We start from the raw sequence: 19,853 nt of genomic DNA, 5'->3' as shown, positions 1-19,853 counted from the left end.
GCTCATAATTATGTGAATTTAGCTGTCATTAAGAAAGGAAGTAGATCTTCTGGTGGATCAGCTTAAATATTCCCAACCCCTCTCTCTCTCTCTCTCTCTCTCTCTCTCTCTCTCTCTCTCTCTCTCTCTCTCTCTCTCTCTCTCTCTCTCTCTCTCCCTTTGAAATGTGCATAGTCAAGGTATAAGTATTAAATCTTAAAGTAAACAATTTTTAGACTCTCTCTCTCTCTCTCTCTCTCTCTCTCTCTCTCTCTCTCTCTCTCTCTCTCTCTCTCTCTCTCTCTTTTGAAATGTGCAGAGTCAAGGTATAGGTATTAAATCTTAAAGTAAACAATTTCTAGACTCTCTCTCTCTCTCTCTCTCTCTCTCTCTCTCTCTCTCTCTCTCTCTCTCTCTCTCTTTTGAAATGTGCATAGTCAAGGTATAGGTAATAAATCTTAAAGTAAACAATTTTTAGACTCTCTCTCTCTCTCTCTCTCTCTCTCTCTCTCTCTCTCTCTCTCTCTCTCTCTCTCTCTCTCTTTGAAATGTGCATAGTCAAGGTATAGGTAATAAATCTTAAAGTAAACAATTTTTAGACTCTCTCTCTCTCTCTCTCTCTCTCTCTCTCTCTCTCTCTCTCTCTCTCTCTCTCTCTCTCTCTCTCTCTCTCTCTCTCTCTCTCTCTTTGAAATGTGCATAGTCAAGGTATAGGTAATAAATCTTAAAGTAAACAATTTTTAGACTCTCTATGTCTCTCTCTCTTTGAAATGTGCATAGTCAAGGTATAGGTAATGAATCTTAAAGTAAACAATTTTTAGACTCTCTCTCTCTCTCTCTCTCTCTCTCTCTCTCTCTCTCTCTCTCTCTCTCTCTCTCTCTCTCTGAAATGTGCATAGTCAAGGTATAGGTAATAAATCTTAAAGTAAACAATTTTTAGACTCTCTCTCTCTCTCTCTCTCTCTCTCTCTCTCTCTCTCTCTCTCTCTCTGATTTTATAGGTAATAAATCTTAAAGTAAACAATTTTTAGACTCTCTCTCTCTCTCTCTCTCTCTCTCTCTCTCTCTCTCTCTCTCTCTCTCTCTCTCTCTCTCTCTCTGAAATGTGCATAGTCAAGGTATAGGTAATAAATCTTAAAGTAAACAATTTTTAGACTCTCTCTCTCTCTCTCTCTCTCTCTCTCTCTCTCTCTCTCTCTCTCTCTCTCGCTTGGTCGGACTCTAAAATGTCTATGAATGTGGCTGTTCATCAAGCCTGCACTAGTCCCTCTGCAGTGGTGCCACATGAATTCGTCGATGGTGTCACAACAGAAATATTGTCCTCGTGTGCCAGCAAAAAAAAAAAAAAAAAAAAAAAAAAAAAAAAAAAAGGGAGGTGGCTTTCTGGAGTTGCTTGTGGCAATACAGATTTTTCCATCCTTTATTTTTTTTTTCTTTTTTTCTTTTAAGCGCGTCCGGCATCCCGTTGATTTTAGACATTAACTAATTCAAGATGTCTTTTAAATGACTTGGTAATGTTGTACTCACTTGTTGTCATGGATGCTGGTATTCATCGACGCTTAAGACAATGTCTCATTGAGATAATTTGGCGTCCAAAGTCCTTGTTCACTATTTTCTCTGAATAAAAGGCGACAAATGGTTCACTTCTAAAGTCACTGGGAAGTTACACATACCTAAAGTACAATCTCCTTAAATTTTAAAGAACTCGCCGTCCCTAATAAAAAAGCTTTAATGAGTACTTAAACATATATCCTGTTGGTTTAAAGTCGGTTAAGTAAGTTAGCATAGTTGTACTAAGCTATGTTAACGGGGAGTGATTTCACCTTTGTTCGTTCTTCTGACTTAACGTTTGTAACAAGTAAGTTCTCAAGTTACTTCTTCCTTCTCTGACTGAGTGGCGCTGTGGTCATATTTCTCAAACCACGAATTGTCTGTTAATTGTCAGACGCTGAAGATTTTGTTGTATAATAATGCCGTGGGTTATGTTTTCATGCAATGGCGCGTTTTAGAGAAATATCGTGTCCTCTGTTTTCATGCAGTTTCATGAACTGTTGGTTTGAGGCTACTGTTTATTATTGCGCAATATTTTAGACTTATGGAGTTTGTTTATGGTATCAAGAGCTAGCAGGGAAAATTCTGAAATCTCAAGAAATCAGAGTGGATGTAACAAATTGGCTGATTAGCAAGCTGACACGGCAAATTACGTTTTAGAATACAACTTTGTGTAGAGCTTTTAAAAAGGGCTCTATCATTGCCCAGTTGGTCAGTTATGATGACGGGTGCACAAAGTGCACTCTTGTTTAGTTCTTAAAGCTGCTTGGAGACTTGGTTAAAAATGAGGCTAAGAGTTCTTTGTTTTAAGGTTAGTGTGTTTTGACTTCTCTTTCAAGAGGGGAATGCAGATAACTGTAAAAATATAAATTTGCAACTTCATTGAACTGCCCGTCTATTTGTTTATCTATCTATGTACGTTTACATATGTCTGTCTACGTATACAGACATATGTAAACGTACATAGATAGATAAAAAAGATAGACACGCAGTTCAGTGGAGTTGAAAATTTATATTTTTATAGTTATTTGCATTCCCGTCTTGAAAGAGATGACAAAGCTCACAGCTTTAAATACGGGAGTAGTTCAAGACTTTAATCAATCTAGTCACCTTTGTGAATTATACATGAGGGCATACCGTAAATAAAGTATCCGTGCATATATATATATATATATATATATATATATATATATATATATATATATATATATATATATATATACTTACTTAATTTACGGTATGCCCGCATGTATAATTCACAAAGGTGACTAGATTGATTAAAGTCTTGAACTACTCCCGTATTTAAAACTGTGCGTTAAAAGTATTTAAAACTGTCGTTTCCTGTGACTGAGCTCGAGACAACTTGCATTCCCCGAACGTCCCGTTTCCTCATAGCGCCTAAAACTTTTTATTCTCTTGTCAAACATGATATGCGATTTAGGCAGTCTCAAGTTATCACTCAGATTTAAAAAAAAAAAAAGAAAAAGAAAATAAGCAACAAGGAGAGATATCGGAAACGTGTTGCTGTTATAATTTCCTCTCTCTCTCTCTCTCTCTCTCTCTCTCTCTCTCTCTCTCTCTCTCTCTCTCTCTATTTTGCTCATGATTCATTTGTATTTTACTCATGATTCTTTGAAATAGCATATGATAGCCCGTTCTCTCTCTCTCTCTCTCTCTCTCTCTCTCTCTCTCTCTCTCTCTCTCTCTCTCGCTTAATATTTTGCTCATGATTCATTGCGATAGTATATGATTGCTCGTCCTTCTCTCTCTCTCTCTCTCTCTCTCTCTCTCTCTCTCTCTCTCTCTCTCTCTCTCTCTTATATTTTGTTCATGATTAACAGAAATTGCTTATGATTAACCGTTCCCGATTGTATTCACTATTGAAGTTAGTATCAATTTCCAGTCTTGTCAGATGGAAAATTTTACGTTCAGTAAGTCAGTTATAGACAATTCCATTCAGCTGACACATAAAATTCAGTAAATTTCTGCACATGATTTACTCTGTCTTTCGAAATCCCATAACCATTTCTGTCACTCAAGATACGATGAGTTTCATGAGTATTTTGAAACTGAGCAAGGGGAAGAGGAGGTGGGGTTCGCTGGGCACAGAATAGACTTGGTTACTGTTAGCCATGGGCGTTCATTACTGCCTTGTTGCGGGCGGAAGTTCGGGCGTGAGACTGACCAGGCCTTTGGGAGACAAGGCCACCTCTCAACACCCCCACAGGGATCCAACCCATGCCTTCGCCGTGCCCTCCTTTTCTCTTTCTCCTTCGTGGTGTCTTGACCTTCATTGTATTGGTTCTTTTGCGAGTTCTTCACTTTACTCTTCATACCGAACTCGCACTTTCTCTATCTCATTCTTTATAATAATAATAATAATAATAATAATAATAATAATAAATGTTAGTAGTTGCCGTATCAGTAGTGCTGACAGTACACTTGAGCAAAAGAAGTGGAATAGTAGCACCACTGAAGGTAAAATCAAGCAGAACAGTTGCAAGGCAGTATTAATGTAATCAAAATATTTCTTGTGTTTCTGCTAGAATAAAAGTGTCCTCACGTTCTCTCTGCCTGTCAGCTACGTACACACACACACACACACACACACAAACAAATTTCTCGAAAATTAATTCTTTGGCCGATTTTACCATTTTGTCACGCCTAATCAATTACTGGTCCACTTTAAATCAGACTTTCATCGGTGTATGTCCGCCGGGGTATTTTTGGCATTTCTTGTGTTTGGTGTAAAGTTAATGGGTCGGTGCGACTCCTCCTCCTCCTCCTCCTACCTCATTAGGATACCCTCTGATGGTCAGGAGAAGGTCAAAGCCAAGGAGTCAGACCCTCATTTACGGAAGGCTCGGGGAACATTCAGAAATGAGATGCTAATGTCTTTCTCTGTACCGCCCACTTTTCTGAATAGACATATTTGGCTAACATGGAGACATTTTTCCGAGGTATGGCAGATTCTGTGATTTAGTTGTTATTGCAGCTTCTTTTCTTTTGAAAAATGATTTCATGTAGCCTTAGGTTTAGATATGTTATTTCTTTATTTTGTTCAATAACGGCCGCATGGTCCAGTGATAGTAGACTACTACTACTATATAATTATAGTGATACTACTACTAATTATAATGATACTGATTAAAAAAATAATTATGATAATAATGACAGTGGTGGAGCAACGTTTTCTCATTCTTTATCTTCCTTATTTATTGTTATTGAACAGAATGAATTAGTGTCCGTCTCTCGACAAAATTTCAGAGGAAAAGAAATAAAAAATACTCATAATAATATCAAACCACCATACATAAATCAACATTACATTTGTACCCATGTGTTTGTAATAAGTGACGACAAGATCTAATTTAATCTACAATTCCAAAGGCTTGGAAATATACGACGTTCATGAAAGTTACTATTAGAAAATTTCTTCTATGGAGAGCCATCTACCAATTTTCAAAGTTCTTGTTCTTATAAACATGATCTTTTGATGGCGAGGTGCACTATCTTTTGGTTGTCTGTCCACCTCTAGCGAAAGAATAAATTTGCCAGACCTTGAACCAAAATCAGAGTAGTATGTTTTTCCCCCCAAGACATTTCAACAGCGAAAAGTCGGACATAGCTACTCATTCTGTTACATGGATATTCATTGAACATCTCCTATTATTTATACAACTCAGTATGTACATGCAAAAACCTCTTTGGGAGTTATGGCCTGAAAATGGTCAAGTGAGCGAACGGAGTTGTGGGTTTTGGAGAGTTCATAAACAAAATGTATTATGGATCCCCTAAAGTGGACATCGCGTTTTGGCTTATTTAGTGGAATAATGATGTCTTCATACTGTGTTCATATGAAGTTCCCGCTTAGCCTTCGCCTGCAAGAAAATGGTGCTTCGTTTTGTCTGCGTTTTGTCCCACGCTTTGTTGAACAGTTTTTGTTGTGCTTTTCTCAGATATTTTTTTGGGGGGTGGGTGGGACGTCCATTTACTTCTGCCTTTGCATTAATTTATTATATATATATTTTTTTTTTCTCTCCATAGATACTTGGTCCTTTCTTGCCTCACCTGTAATCAAGTTCACCTCCCTGATGAGTAAATTTGAGCGAATTTTATTTTTATCGGCAGCGACATTGTAGATATAAGAAGAACTCATTTTGGCATATACTATAACCACGCTATTAATGGATTTATCTTGAACTATGAAAAGACAGTCCAGATATATCACGACCCAAAAAAAAAAAAAAAAAAAAAAATAATAATAAAGAAATAAACATATTCTTACCTCCAATCCCCCCCCCAACTTCCATAGAGAGAGGAAAAAAAACAAGACTTGAAAAAAGAGTTGAGGAAATATTTTCCCCGTCACGGCTGTCATCCGACGAATTTGTGTGATGTTTGTTTCTACCTTTTAAAAGCAGAGGGATGGAACTGCCTTGAACACTCCCTCAACCTCCTCCTCCTCGTGTTCCCCCATTTCCCGAAATCTACCTCGCTGACAAAATACACACATGTAATGGCCTCGGGGACATCAAAAAGGTGATAAAATAAATACATAATTTCCATAAAAGGCGAGCAGAAGAGAATTCGCACGTCGTCGACTTTCTCGTAAAAGAGGAGACTCTCTCTCTCTCTCTCTCTCTCTCTCTCTCTCTCTCTCTCTCTCTCTCTCTCTCTCTGTCAGGTATGCGCAGTGAATGACTGCTATCACAGCCCTGCATAGATACTTTATAAAGTGTCTTAAGGAGGTAATAGTGATAATAGTAATAATAATAATAATAATAATAAAGTGTCTTAATGAGCTAATAATAATAATAATAATAATAATAATAATAATAATAATAATAAAGTGTCTTAAGGAGCTAATAATAATAATAATAATAATAATAATAATAATAATAATAATAATAATAATAATAATACAGGTTTTGTTAAACAAAATGGCAGTTTCAACAGCATTTATTTTATATAGTAAACGCTCAGTTCGTCTTATCAATTGCTTTTCTTGCGCTGGAATGGTTGCAAGAAATTGTTCGATATTCAGTTGCTTGCAACCATTCCAGCGCAAGAAAAGCAATTGATAAGACGAATTGAGAGTTTACTATATAAAATAAATGCTGTTGAATCTGCCATTCTGTTTAACAAAACCTGTATTAAAGAAGGTCTTTTTCCTAATTTTACAACAACAACAACAGCAACAACAACAACAACAACAACAACAACAACAACAACAATAATAATAATAATAATAATAATAATAATAATAATAATAACAATAATAATAATAATTTTTCTTTTATTTCGCCTTTCTTGCACGCCAATATATGGTCAATAATTGGCTAATGTTCATATTTCGGTTGATTTAAAATGCTTTTTTACAGCTTTTTAAACGCTGTTTAAATCCACCGAAATATGAACATTGGCCAATTATTGACAGCGGAGTACACTAAATTTAGATACGCGAGATCTAAGGTAATGATAATGACGGGTTGCTTTCGTGAATTGCACTTCTTTTATATTTGTTAAACAGTAGACTTTGCTGTTCAATATGTTAGCATGGCCAACTGGGGATTTTGTAAGAAAGATGGCCGACTTCGTAAAAAATAAATCAACAAATTTATTTCTCATTGAAGTTGCAGTTGTTGTTGCTCATTTCATTTTAAGTTTATTCGCATTTTTCTTATTAATTCCTCCCTACTCCAAGACCGCTAATTATTATGAAGTTTTATGAATTTCGCTTAGACTTCGAATTACTTATCATATTTATGACTTTAATTTCCGCGTGTGTAACCAACTACACATTATGTTATTAAGCTTATGCCATAACCACTTTGGACTTCAAATATATCAGTCAGTTCTGTTTATACTGTTAATCCTAAACCTTGATATTTTATTTATTATCTCAAAAATTATCTCTGTGGTCGATATCCTTTCTGGGAAGGAATGTGTCCCAGCCATTCATACTGAGGGTCTATGTATAGACTCTCTCTCTCTCTCTCTCTCTCTCTCTCTCTCTCTCTCTCTCTCTCTCTCTCTCTCTCTCTCTCTCTCTGAGGCCTTTAAATGCCATTTTCTTCTGATACCTCCCCTCCACTGGAGGCAATATTGGCCCATGTTTGTTGAATCTGAACGGTGTTTGTGTACCCGCGGTCTGTCAGATTACTCCAATTCCCCTCTTAGAATGATGCTAGGGTGATAATCTCGACATTTATTTGTTAGTTATATAGATGACTTAACGGCCAGCTTAGCGCACAGCGGCGCGTTGGCAGTGTTACTTGATGGAACGTCTGTCTCTCGAAGCTAAGAGAAAGATAGGTTGCCTTTATTGGGTACTAAAGGAGAGCGGTCTTTCTCTTTCGTCTTCACTCTTTTACTCCCTCCTCTCTTTCTTTCTCTCTCTCTCTCTCTCTCTCTCTTCTCTTTGCGTACTGATAGCTCTCGGCCAGTTGCTCATATGAATATCTAATTGTTATGATTGTAGACACAATCGATGGAACATGAAGGAAGCGGCATGGCTTCTGAAGGCGAACACGAAGCAGACGTCGCAGTCAAAACACGGGACCGAGACGAAAGAAGGCGCCAGTGTTTGTGTAGTGTAGATTTATGCTGCCAGATGGCAGGCCTGGGTCTTCCGTGTGACATGCCCGGCTTTGGCTCATTATCGCTTGCCCTATGCCCTCGTCACTCCAAGACTCATTTATTCGCCTTGTTTTATTCGCCTCGAAACATACCATGCGGGGTAAAGTTTTTGGAGAACAGTTTTAGGAATCTGACGGAATTTTGTTGCAAGAACTTTCATTGTAATTACCAACATAGAAATGGCATTTTTTTTACATTGCATTTTCCTTGATTTTGTTCTTTTTTAGACCGGTATCACATGGTCTGCTGAAACGTTTTCAGATGAGAAATGTACCTGACTGGAGCTGTGTTCGCAGAAAACTTTGAAATTCGTAACGAAACTATCACGTCGTACAAGGAAACTAGAGAAATTGTATCAATCTAAATATTTTAATCAAATGGCTAAGAAGCATCTATTCGAGTGTTTATTTAAATAAATCACTCGGCTTCTCGCGCTGCTCACTTACGTTGTTTCTCTATAGTGCCAGTACTACAGAAACAGTAATACCGCCTTATTGCGCTCATAATTTCTTCATATTCTGAAGATTGACCCTGCAGTGCAGAAGAGCTTCTTTCCTTGCAAGTGGCGTGTATCTTGACAGGTTGCAAAATGGACCTAAGTAAAGGGCACTTCTAAAATTATATCGGCAACTTTTTTTGCAGAAATCCTCTATAGGATACTGAATTTACTTTTTAACCCCACGCATTTTTTTTTTTTTTTTGGCGCTGGCTTTGTTTGCCTCAGTCGTTCACTCGTATACATGACTGCCAATCATGTACGCTGAGAGTGAGATAGAATAATAATAATAATAATAATAATAATAATAATAATAATAATAATAATCAGGCAGGTGGCATAATGCCGCTTCAACTGTATTCAGAATTACTTTTTTATGTTTCTGAGTATTTTCCTAAGTGCATTGATGGAATTACTATATTTCCCACCCATGACCTTTTAGGAATATACGATTAGCCCTTAGCTGAAGAAAAGAACATTAGACAAAGCTAAATACAATAAAAGCTGAGTGAGCTAGAATTCACGATTTCATTAATAATAATAATAATAATAATAATAATAATAATAATAATGCTATAGTTGTCGGTATGATTATTGCTGTCACTACCGGCATTTATTCTTTGGTCTGTATTGAGCTTGGAAAATGAAGAGAGAAAAATCTATTTCATTGCCGACCCATTGAGTTTTCCCTTTATGCACTGAAACGAGATAATTCGCCAGTACTTTACTCCTATTTGCAATTTCAAATCAGAATGGTAAAATGAAAATGGTCATAAGCTTCAAAGTGGTAACTTCTAAAGAGTGAGTCTCAGCTCTCTTAATTATCGAATAACAGTGAGCTGAGAAACATCTTGTGTCACTGTAGAATAACCAGCGGATCTTTCATTTACGATATGAAATTGCTGGAGTCAAGCAAATAAAGTGATTAGCCACAGAGACTAAATTCGGCGGTGACTGAAACGGAAATCATTAGGATGGGGCATTCAGTGATGAGAAAAGAAATGGTGATACTTTCTTCCCTGTGTCGTGACCAAACCCTTGAGTTCTTGGGCCAAAAGAATTCCCAGCCCTTATCAGCGCTCTCCATTCGTGCACGAGGGATTACGCGTGTCCACTTCCCGCCAGACTTTCCCGCCGGTTTTGTCGTCACGTGACCTATTTACCAGCCATTAATCCACCAATCCGGTGTCACTTTATCTTTCCCGCCACTCAACGTCACTTCCGCCTCACCGCACTGCAGATGCCACTTTGCCCCTTTTAAAGGAGTCTGCTAGACGATTTTCTTAATTTTTTCGTATTTTTGTTTTTGTTTTTTTTCATAATATCATCAAAGAAAATAATTTTCAAGACCGGCGGTTTCCTGGTATCTCTGATTGCCTTAGCAATGGGGAATTTTGTTTGCGAATTTTTACATTCGGTGGCCAGTTGCCTAATCTCTCCTAGGGATGGAAGTGTGGATAAGAGGCTGTTGAAGAGGGTTTTAGGTAGCACACTCCATGACTTACTCTGTAGGGTGGAAATTTCTCATACAGTGGTAAAAAAATAGGGTGGAATAGGATGGGAAACAAAATCAAGTCCTTGTGGTGAGATCAAACATTAAAACAACAAAATCTTACTTCACGGACCTTCTGTGTCCTTTCATAAATTTGCACATTTCCTTGGTATAAGGAGATAAGTATTGAATATTTCGTTGATATCAAGAATAGTTATACCTTTAATAATGACTTTGATGACAGTTGCTGTATATATAACAGAACCCTTGCCATCTTTGAAACCTACTCCCTTACACAAGTGGTCACAAAAATAATGCAACATTGGCAATGACCTTCGAACATGAATTACCGTTTATCTCAAAGGATTGTCTTACAGCTGACCATGGAAAATACCTAACGATTTTTGTTTCTCCTTTCTTCTTCCAGGTGGTGATATCACAGCAGGTGGACGTTACAGGGCCCCTCCTGGCTGTCTCCGACAATATGTTCGTCCACAACAACTCGAAACACGGGCGAAGGGCCAAGAGACTAGACCCAACCGAAGGAATGTTTGGTGAGTACTTCTGTGAGTATGAGTTCCTAAGAATCCGGAATACGAAGCTGAAAGTGTTTGTTTATTGGGCAGGAATTCCTCTTCAGAAATTTTACCTTTATACGCAACATTTTTAGCTTCGTATTTCCTGTCTGGATATGACGGATTCCATCATTGTATTTGTGTGTGGGGAAAAATTCTGAACCGAGTGCAAGTGTTCAGTCGTTTGTAGCCTATCGATCTGCTATCATTTCTTTTTCTCTTTGATTGACATTTCTTTTCTTTCTGATTCCCTTACATGTTTAAAGACCTGATCACGAAGGAACGTTTCCGGGAAAAGAAAACCGCAAGGTTAACCAAGCGTAATATCAAGGCTTGTAATCATTTTGGAAAATAAAAGTGTTGCGTCAATCCTTGGTTACAAGAAATGTCATCGTCATGTTGCAGGGAAAACACCAGCACTGCGTTAATCCGTAATTGTGACACAGCATCTGAAACTTCGAATCGATAACTAAAAACTCGAATGAAATCTTGTTCTTACCATTTTCCATTACTCAGTGAACTCTCATGAAAATGCGACTGCTACCTTTTAAGTGCCTGAGAGGACAAGTATCATCAAATAAACGAAAAATTATATATATTTCGTTTCTTGGTCTGCAAAAGAGAACTTCTAGAAATGGATTTTTTAAGATCAGAAAACCAAGTTAAAGTGGATATTGGTACACGTTTTCTTTATTATATCCTTTAGTGATTATATGAATTGATAGACATTTTGTCTCAAGTCTTCACACGGTTGCGAAGTCTTAAAATTCCAGCAGTTTGGTAATCCTCTCATCTTTAAGGAGAATTCTTCGACTGGGGTCTTTTTTATTTCTTTGGTTTTTTTTTTCTTTGGCGTTCCCCAATGCTTTTTATTTAGCTCCGAATCTGAAGTGAAATTTATTCCTACTTACCGGACTTTTTATCACCACTGAAGCGAAAGAAAAGGCAACTTTCCATCATATTGTTGGTGTGGAATTCCAATTGTAATAACTTTTCTGCGGAGGAGAGACGGACTCGGGGATGAATGACTGTGCTCTCTCTTTCCGATGCCTCGTGTTGTCTTGTCCTCTCGGAAATCTAGGTATCGGTAAGGAAAGTAGTAAAAGCAGCAGCAGTTCTAGTAGGGCAGGAACAGCAGCAGCGACCAGCATCCCCGTGAAGGCGAGAGTCATAGCTTACACTCCTATGAACTATGTCTTTTACTAACTTTGGGAGCCCCCCACGGCGATCTTACGGTAAAAAGCAACAATAGTTTCTCATTTGTAAGTTGGTCTTAGACAATCCCCCGCGGGGCCATAGCTCGCCGCTGATTGGTTTATTCTCCCACTGGGAACCAGGCTCGGCTGCTGATTGGTGCGAGGCGCCTCGTTGTTCAGAAGACGCGGGAATGGCAATTCGTATTTTTATATATGTGTTTTTGAGGATCTTGTCGCTTGTAAAATTCCTCAGATATAAGGGATACATCGAAATCAGTGCCATTGATACGGCGGTTCTTTCGAAACACCGGCGCCGAGTTATAACTTGGATTCGTAATTCTGTTAAGTATTCGATGATAATCTCGCCCACGTCTCTTTTTCGGTGGATGGGCCGGTTGCGGGCTTCAGATGTTTATTCCCGCCAAAACTCAGAGTGAGTTTTACGACTTAAGGGGTTGGAACATACAAGGATTTTTTCTCTTATCCCTTGGAGTACGTTGCACCGGGATTTTATTATTTCAGAGACGCGGGATGCCGAGAATTTTCAAGTCTCGTATTGCGATGAAGTAACTGATTCATCGGACGATTAATGAAATGAATGATTTATTCAACAAATGATTTTGTACCCCTTGTTGCACTTGGGTATATTTTCCGGAGACAGAATTTGTAGAGCTTTTAAGAATATTTCTGTGACTGATTACACTTCAGTAAACACAATGAATGATGCAATCAACTATTAACAAGTACTCTCGTAGCCAATGTCCGCATTGAGTTTCCACGGGATTCTTGTGAGCTGACAGAATTCATTTCGAACGCCGTCGGCGACACAAGACACAAAATTACTATAAAATGTTTTTTGACAGCTAACTTTTCTTTGGCAGCTTCACTGACCTTGAGTAATTAAAAAAAATGTATTCCCAATGGAACCATTTTTCTAGCAAGAACATTTTCTACAAATTAACAAATTTTGGCTTGGCACTTAAGGCCATTATGCGCTTCAGACAGTGAAAAGAGCCAGCTGGAGTGGTTGGACAGCACTACAAAAGAGATCCCCAAAATAACGGACGTGAAGTACAAAGATTTATAATGGGACCGGAACAAACCCACAATTGTATGAAGTAGTAGTAGTTAGAGAGGCTGGACAGCAAGATTGAAGAAAGGAAGTAGGAAAAGGAAAAGGCTACAGTGCATTACATCTCCCTCGCCCCCCCGCAATCTCCCCTCCGCGGAGATATATTCGTGACTACGCCGTCAACCAAAGAAATCCAAATCACGTAAGAAGCTTTAATCCCTTGAAACAAATGGTGGTACAGTTTAACGTGATTTATTTTTGGCGGCGGTCTTTCCGGCGTAATAGATTTTACAGTAGCTACCCGTAGAAACAGACTATTTCAACTTCCAAGGCAAATGCAACAGAAGGGCATTCTATCGTTTATTAGTAACATTATATAATCACAGTTATACGTGCGTCCAGAGGGTGTTAACATTCCAGTTCTTAGCTGGTCTTTATCTGAGAAGATTGCTTGTCTCATATGTCCTTTCTCCACTGTGACCAAGAACCGTCGTCGTCAACTAAAAAGGATCATAATCCTATGCAACAATCAATAGAGACACAATGGACGTTTCAGGATACAGGCTCAATCCTTCACCACCATTTAGGATCGAACTAGGGTCTCTTGTCAGTGAGGAGGGTTATTCACTGGGCCAGTTTCGTATGGTGTGTGTGTGTGTATATATATATTTATATATATATATATATATATATATATATATATATATATATATATATATATGTGTGTGTGTGTGTGTGTGTGTGTGTGTGTGTGTGTGTGTGTGTGTGTGTGTGTGTGTGTGTGTGTGTGTGTGTGTGTGTATACAGAACTACTCACGTTGTGGATCACAAAGCTCCGATGAGAAAGACTTGACTTTCGCTAATGCTCTCTCTCTCTCCGTTGGCCTCCATCTCCAGAAACCAAGTCCCCCCTCCCCTACACCCCCGCTGGCGAGAGGATGGGGTGTATTAGTACAATCAATCCTTATTCACCCATCCTAATTTCATCGGTAGCCTTTTGGAGGAGTCGGTAGCTATCGTCGACTCTGGCGCCCTCGGTACATCTCTATTAGCCATCTCTTTCTCTTTCCTTCCCTTCTTCCTTTCTTAACCTCTCCCTGGGACAGGATCACCGTCACTGTGTTCCTGAGGGGACGTGTTTTCGTTGCTTTTAGTTTTCTGTCAAAGAAAACTATTGTGCCGGCTTTGTCTGTCCGTCCGCCCTCAGATCTTAAAAACTACTGAGGCTAGAGGGCTGCAAATTGGAATGTTGATCATCCACCCGTCAGTCATCAAACATAACAAATCGAAGCCCTCTAGCCTTAGTAGTAATTGTTTTATTTAAGGTTCAAGTTAGCCATAATCGTGCGTCTGGCAACGATGTAGGACAGGCCACCACCGGGCCGTGGTTAAAGTTTCATGAACCGCGACTCATATAGCATTATACCGAGACCACCGGAAGATAGATGTTTTCGGCGGCCTTGATTATACACGCTGTACAGAAAACTCGATTGCGCTGAAGAAACTTCGGCGCATTTTTTACTTGTTTACTTCGTCTGTCGGAAGATCTCGGAAGATATATAATTTGTTTTAAAAGGGAATAATTCGTAGTAAATTCTCTTCAAAATTCTAAAGAAAAGGTTTCGCACTGACCAGTTATAAAATCTAGTTTCTAGAATAAGAGTACTGTAGTCTTCAACCGGAACAGAACTCAATCACTGTATTCCTTGATTCCTATTAAAAAAAATTTAAATTACTTTTAAGAGTTTAAACATTAGGAAAATCCTATTGAGATAAAACCTGAACAATTATCAAGGAAAAATTTGGCTTTTTGTTTGATCTGAGAAACTCCTTTCTTTTATTTCTTTATAAATTCACAAATAATTATAGTGCTACTTTAAAATAAATCGGTTATCTGGAATCGTCTAAGAAAAAATGTCGTACGAAGAGCATTGTCATAGATATAAATCTATCTATCAGCTTATTTATTATAGCGCCAGAAATATTTTTTTGAATGAGAAACAAGAACTTATATACTCAAAAGATTAGCTCTGCAAAACCAAGCCAGGCAACTTTATTGCACGTGTAGTGTCCAGGAAAAGAATGTTCTTGACAAACAAACCAAGGAGAAAAGAAACAAAGAAAAAAGAGATGGGGGGGAGGGGGGAAGGAAAATAAAGAAATGTAGGCAATAAAACAGTGCGATATTAAGACTGGCCCGTCTAACTTACTTTCGGGACATTTTCCCCCGTGTAATTTCCCGTGTGTAAAATAAAGCTCACTTATTTGATTTTTACTTTCCTGAGTGATCACTTCGCTCTTCCTCTCCTTTCTGCCCTCACCAGACTTTTACTCTTCCTTTTTTTTCTTCTCTCCATTCTTCTTCTTGGCGAATTATATTTCCGTTTTCATTTGGTCGGTTGTAGTATTCAAGAACCTTCATTTTTTGTTTTTCTTTACTTCCTGCCTATGTAAATTTTATTTACTGAAGGTATGTGTGGCTTTTTAAATATTACTTGTACTTTTATGGGTTTTGCACTCTGGCCTTACTTTAGCATTTCGTGAACAGAAAGGCTGACACGGTACTGTATTACTTTCGGAAGCGTTGTTAATTTATATACATATATTTCATGTCCATTTTCACGCTGTCTTGAAGTCTTCGAATTTTTTTTTTTTTTTGGATTTTTTTCTCAGGTGTTTTTGTTCCTTGGTTCCTTTCATCCCTAATTCATCAGAAGGAACTTTCATTTTTCTTATTTATAAATTTATCCTCTTGTTCTTCAAACGATTCTTTATTATCTTTATCATTTTAGGGCGGTTTAGTCGTTTCTTACGCTAATTAGTTTTTTAATTCCAAAAATAGTTTACTAATTAATGTATTTCTTTATCTACGAAAAGTTTGTTTAGACTTCGTTGCTGGTTTTGTTTGTAGATAGTTATTTATTTTATGTTCATGATCAAAGTGCACGGCGTATTTAAAATTGACGTTTTATTGAATTTTGGAAGTAAAAGATTCAGGTGGAACAGAAACTGGCCGATGAAATAAAACCTTGAACAAAATAAAATGAAAGAAAAAGAATCCGTACGAAACCGAAAACAGACTGACTTTTTATACACCCTATTTATTGCTACAACTCATAAAGGAAGGGAGTAACTTCGTCTCCGAATATGGAGGCGGATTTCTGAAGATAGATGGGAGGCTGCATCTGCCTGATTACTTGGACCGATAAAAGGGAAGTAAAAAAACCTGATTTTGTCGGTTGGTTGGTATGCAATGAGACACGAAATTGTAAACAGAATCAGGAAATCGATCATTCTGGTCTTTGGGAAAAATTCCTGCCTTGAGTTTGGGGTCATTTCGTTCCCGCCCCCTTCGTCTCAAAGTGTATTTGGTGTGTGTGTGTGTGTGTGTGTGTGTACTAATGGATATGCAAAAGGGGGGACTAAAACACTACCTAATATGATTTTCCTCTTAGATGATGGGGCGTACAGCTGATTTATTCTCGTTAAGGAAACGGATTAGAACATTCCCTAAAATTACTTCTCTTATATATGACGAATGGTACAGCTGACAGTTATGTGCATGTATGAATCTGTGTGTTTTTTACTTATTTTCACTTTAATTCGTCGTTTTCTTCTTAGATTATCTGTCAATGGTTATTTCAAATCAAAGGTACAGTAACGGTATGGTCCTATAATAATGTTAACCCTCTATTGAGGACATCACCATTTTAGTGTGCATCGTCGCCTGAATTGATAGACGCATTCTTTCTTTACTTAATTTTGAAATTGATTTCCTTTGTTCATAGCAGTTTACATACGAAAATGAAGGACGCATTCTTTCTTTACTTAATTTTGAAATTGATTTCCTTTGTTCTTAGCAGTTTACATACGAAAATGAAGGACGCATTCTTTTTTTACTTAATTTTGAAATTGATTTCCTGTATTCATAGCAGTTTACATACGAAAATGAAGGATTTCTTTTAATAGGAACTAATCTTTTTGTATCAAACGTCCTTAAAACAATCCGTTGTTGGTCCTTAAAACAATCCCCTGTTGGTACATTTGCATTTTTTGTCGTGCTGTTACGAAACGTTCACACATTTCCTTCGCATTGTAAACAAATCGTTTAACCACTGTTTATGATTCTGCAATATCAGTATTCCGGTGTTTTACGGGTCCTTTATATTGAGCAACGAGTCTGCATTCAGAGATCCAGGGACATTTAAGGGACGGCCCATAAGAATTCTTAACTTTTACTTCCTGGGCCTAAGTCGTCTTCTGCTGGACAGTAAAATTAATGGCCAGTATTACGCCTGGTACGTGGCTAGCTTCTGAAAATGTTGGCTATTTTTTCCACCCTTCTGGCGCTATTTTTCTGTCGTCCCGCCTCTTTCGCTCTATTTGTGTGTCCTTACGCTTGTGCGCTGTCAAAAATTTCGTCGTTAGATTTTAATTTTTATTTCGAGGTTACAGATATCGAGGTTGATAAAATACTTAGATGCAGTTGTTGATATCCACCTCCCGTCGATACAGTTGTGTAGATATTTCATCTCATTTCTATCCAGCTTTCTTTCTCGTTTGTGTCTTTGTTTTTACGAGTAATTTCCCTCTTTAGGTGGACGCGTTTCATTGTATGGAATGTGTTTCCATATGCATATGATGATCACGGGGCTTGAAAGTAATTTCTGGAATCCGGTTTACAATAAATTGTATATGTAAGCCATAGCTTCCCATTTCACGTAGTCTCTGGTCGTTTCAGAAATGAGGAATTTATACAAGTAAAGCAATAAAATCATGACGAAACATAATTTCAAGGATGAGTTGTTTATGTTTTTGCTTTGATCCAAACGAACGAACTGGAAATACAGAAAGTGTGCCCGAATAGTGCCATATTCTATGTAGTCACCCCGACAGGTTTATATCCGCCGCTGCCAGCGACACCTTGCATCAAAGCAATCTCACCTTCGGAGGGCTGGACGACAGGGGGCGCCACGGTCATCATTATCGGGGACAACTTCTTTGACGGACTGCAGGTCGTATTCGGCACCATGCTCGTCTGGAGTGAGGTAAGTTCTTAGTGAAAGGTGGAACGAAGATTCGCGATTGAAATATGAACTGGATTTTCTTGAAAATCTTCCGACATCGTCATTCCAGGTCAATTTATGTGATCGTATCTGATAGTAGTAAAAAGGCAGTTCAGTTATGATAACACTAACTTTAGAGAGGAAATTTGCGTGCTCAGAAATCTCTGCTTTTTCTTTCCAGTTGGTGACTTCTCACGCTATCCGGGTCCAGACTCCGCCGCGACACATTCCGGGCGTTGTAGAGGTCACTCTGTCTTACAAGTCAAAACAGTTTTGTAAGGGCGCCCCGGGCAGATTCGTCTATGTGTGTAAGTATATGATGGAGTTAAGAAGTGGCAGTTGTTTCTTATAAATTTTTCCTGTAATGAGAATGATGAAAATAGCTGTATATCTGAATTGATGAAAATAGCTGTATATCTAAATGGATTGTGCAATTAAACTAATCTTTATAGTGATAAGTAGTCATTTTTCTCTACGACACTTGGTTACAATGTATATCGTAATGCAGACATAACATATAAAGTTTTTCATTTCGTCGTTTATGTAGGGTATTGTGAGATCATTACTGTTACTAATGAAATCTTACATAGTGTCAATTTACTATATTAGATGACACCCAGTATATATTTATACCAAGCAAATTATAATGTTTGCTTCTGTGCCATTTTACCAGATTTTAGATTATAACCAACGTAAATTTCCAGCCTTGACAGAACCCACCATCGACTACGGTTTCCAGCGCCTGCAGAAGCTCATCCCAAGACATCCAGGCGACCCAGAGAAGCTTCCGAAGGAGATCATCTTAAAAAGGGCGGCGGACCTCGCAGAGGCCCTCTACTCGATGCCCAGGAATAATCAGTTGGCCTTGCCGGCGCCCAGGTCGCCAGCCATGAACCAAACGTCAGCTATGACAGGCTTCAATACGTACACGGGACAACTCGCTGTTAGTGTACAGGATACGGCAAATACCCAGTGGGGAGAAGGTGGGCATCAGTCTCGTTCTTTCTTGGTTGAACTTTGGTTGAAACGTGTTTGTGCTTTCAAGCGCTGGTGCTTGACATACAGTAATAGCAATGGGATGACAATTTTTTCCATGCTTGATTTGTAAAATATGGTATAAACTTTAGGATTGATTGAGAAATAATGGTGAAGAAATAAAGGTGAAAATTAAGCAAGTGAAAGTTACCGGAAGTGCTAAGTACACTGGAACTTTGCTTTGTAGATATTTTCCTAAACTAGACTGATATTCCTAGGTATACCTTTCAGTGGAAATTATATTTTTCTTAAATCGCAGAAGCAGTGCTCTTTACTTATACGCCCTCGACTCTTTTCATTTTGTTGTGAAATATGTACATTTTTGTAACTACTTTATTGGATTGTCAATATGCCCTTAGTGTATATGGCAGTGACGCCAATAGATTACCATTTGTTGAAGCTGCATGTTTAGATGAAGCTCATAAGTTGGACGTTTCCCTTTATTCTTTATTCACAAAACATGGGATTCATTAAATTCTATAAAATGATCAGTCCTAACTTCAAGCAGTAATTTAGCTGAACGATTGCATTAAAATACATAAAAATATATCAACTGTATTGGTCCATGTAACTACTAAACATAGTTTCTTACTTAATTTTTCTCATCTTGAAGTAAGGGATGAAGAGGTTGCATGAATAAATTTTGTTTAGCAGAAATCATTTCAGATTTCAATGTGTTCTTTTTTTCTTTTCACTGAAGTAATTGTTCTCATGTTCTTTTCATTCAAGCAATTGTTCTTAAGTTTTTT

At 37.9% G+C, this 19,853-nt stretch overlaps 1 protein-coding gene across 9 annotated transcripts in view; it reads left to right on the top strand.

Annotated features, from left to right (window-relative positions):
• The window catches only part of kn (EBF transcription factor knot), a 226,617-nt gene that overhangs the window by 201,129 nt on the left and 5,635 nt on the right, over nucleotides 1–19,853 (top strand). For 5 of the 9 annotated variants that reach the window (XR_010850709.1, XR_010850705.1, XM_067090293.1 and 2 more), the window contains exons 8-11: nucleotides 10,588–10,714; nucleotides 17,900–18,051; nucleotides 18,251–18,377; nucleotides 18,774–19,052. Coding sequence is in view for 7 of the 9 variants with exons in the window: in XM_067090293.1 (XP_066946394.1) it covers nucleotides 10,588–10,714; nucleotides 17,900–18,051; nucleotides 18,251–18,377; nucleotides 18,774–19,052 (685 nt within the window). In the remaining 2 variants the exon portion in view is untranslated. Of the gene's footprint in view, nucleotides 1–10,587; nucleotides 10,727–17,899; nucleotides 18,052–18,250; nucleotides 18,378–18,773; nucleotides 19,053–19,853 lie in introns of all 9 variants that reach the window. The other 4 variants (XM_067090282.1, XM_067090248.1, XM_067090257.1 and 1 more) reach the window with 1 other exon arrangement.

This window comes from Macrobrachium rosenbergii, chromosome 4 (genome assembly GCF_040412425.1).
Source record: "Macrobrachium rosenbergii isolate ZJJX-2024 chromosome 4, ASM4041242v1, whole genome shotgun sequence".
Taxonomy (NCBI): Eukaryota; Metazoa; Arthropoda; class Malacostraca; order Decapoda; family Palaemonidae; genus Macrobrachium; species Macrobrachium rosenbergii.
The sequence above is the reverse complement of the archived record's forward strand: the minus strand, read 5'-3'. Positions and strand labels throughout refer to the sequence as shown.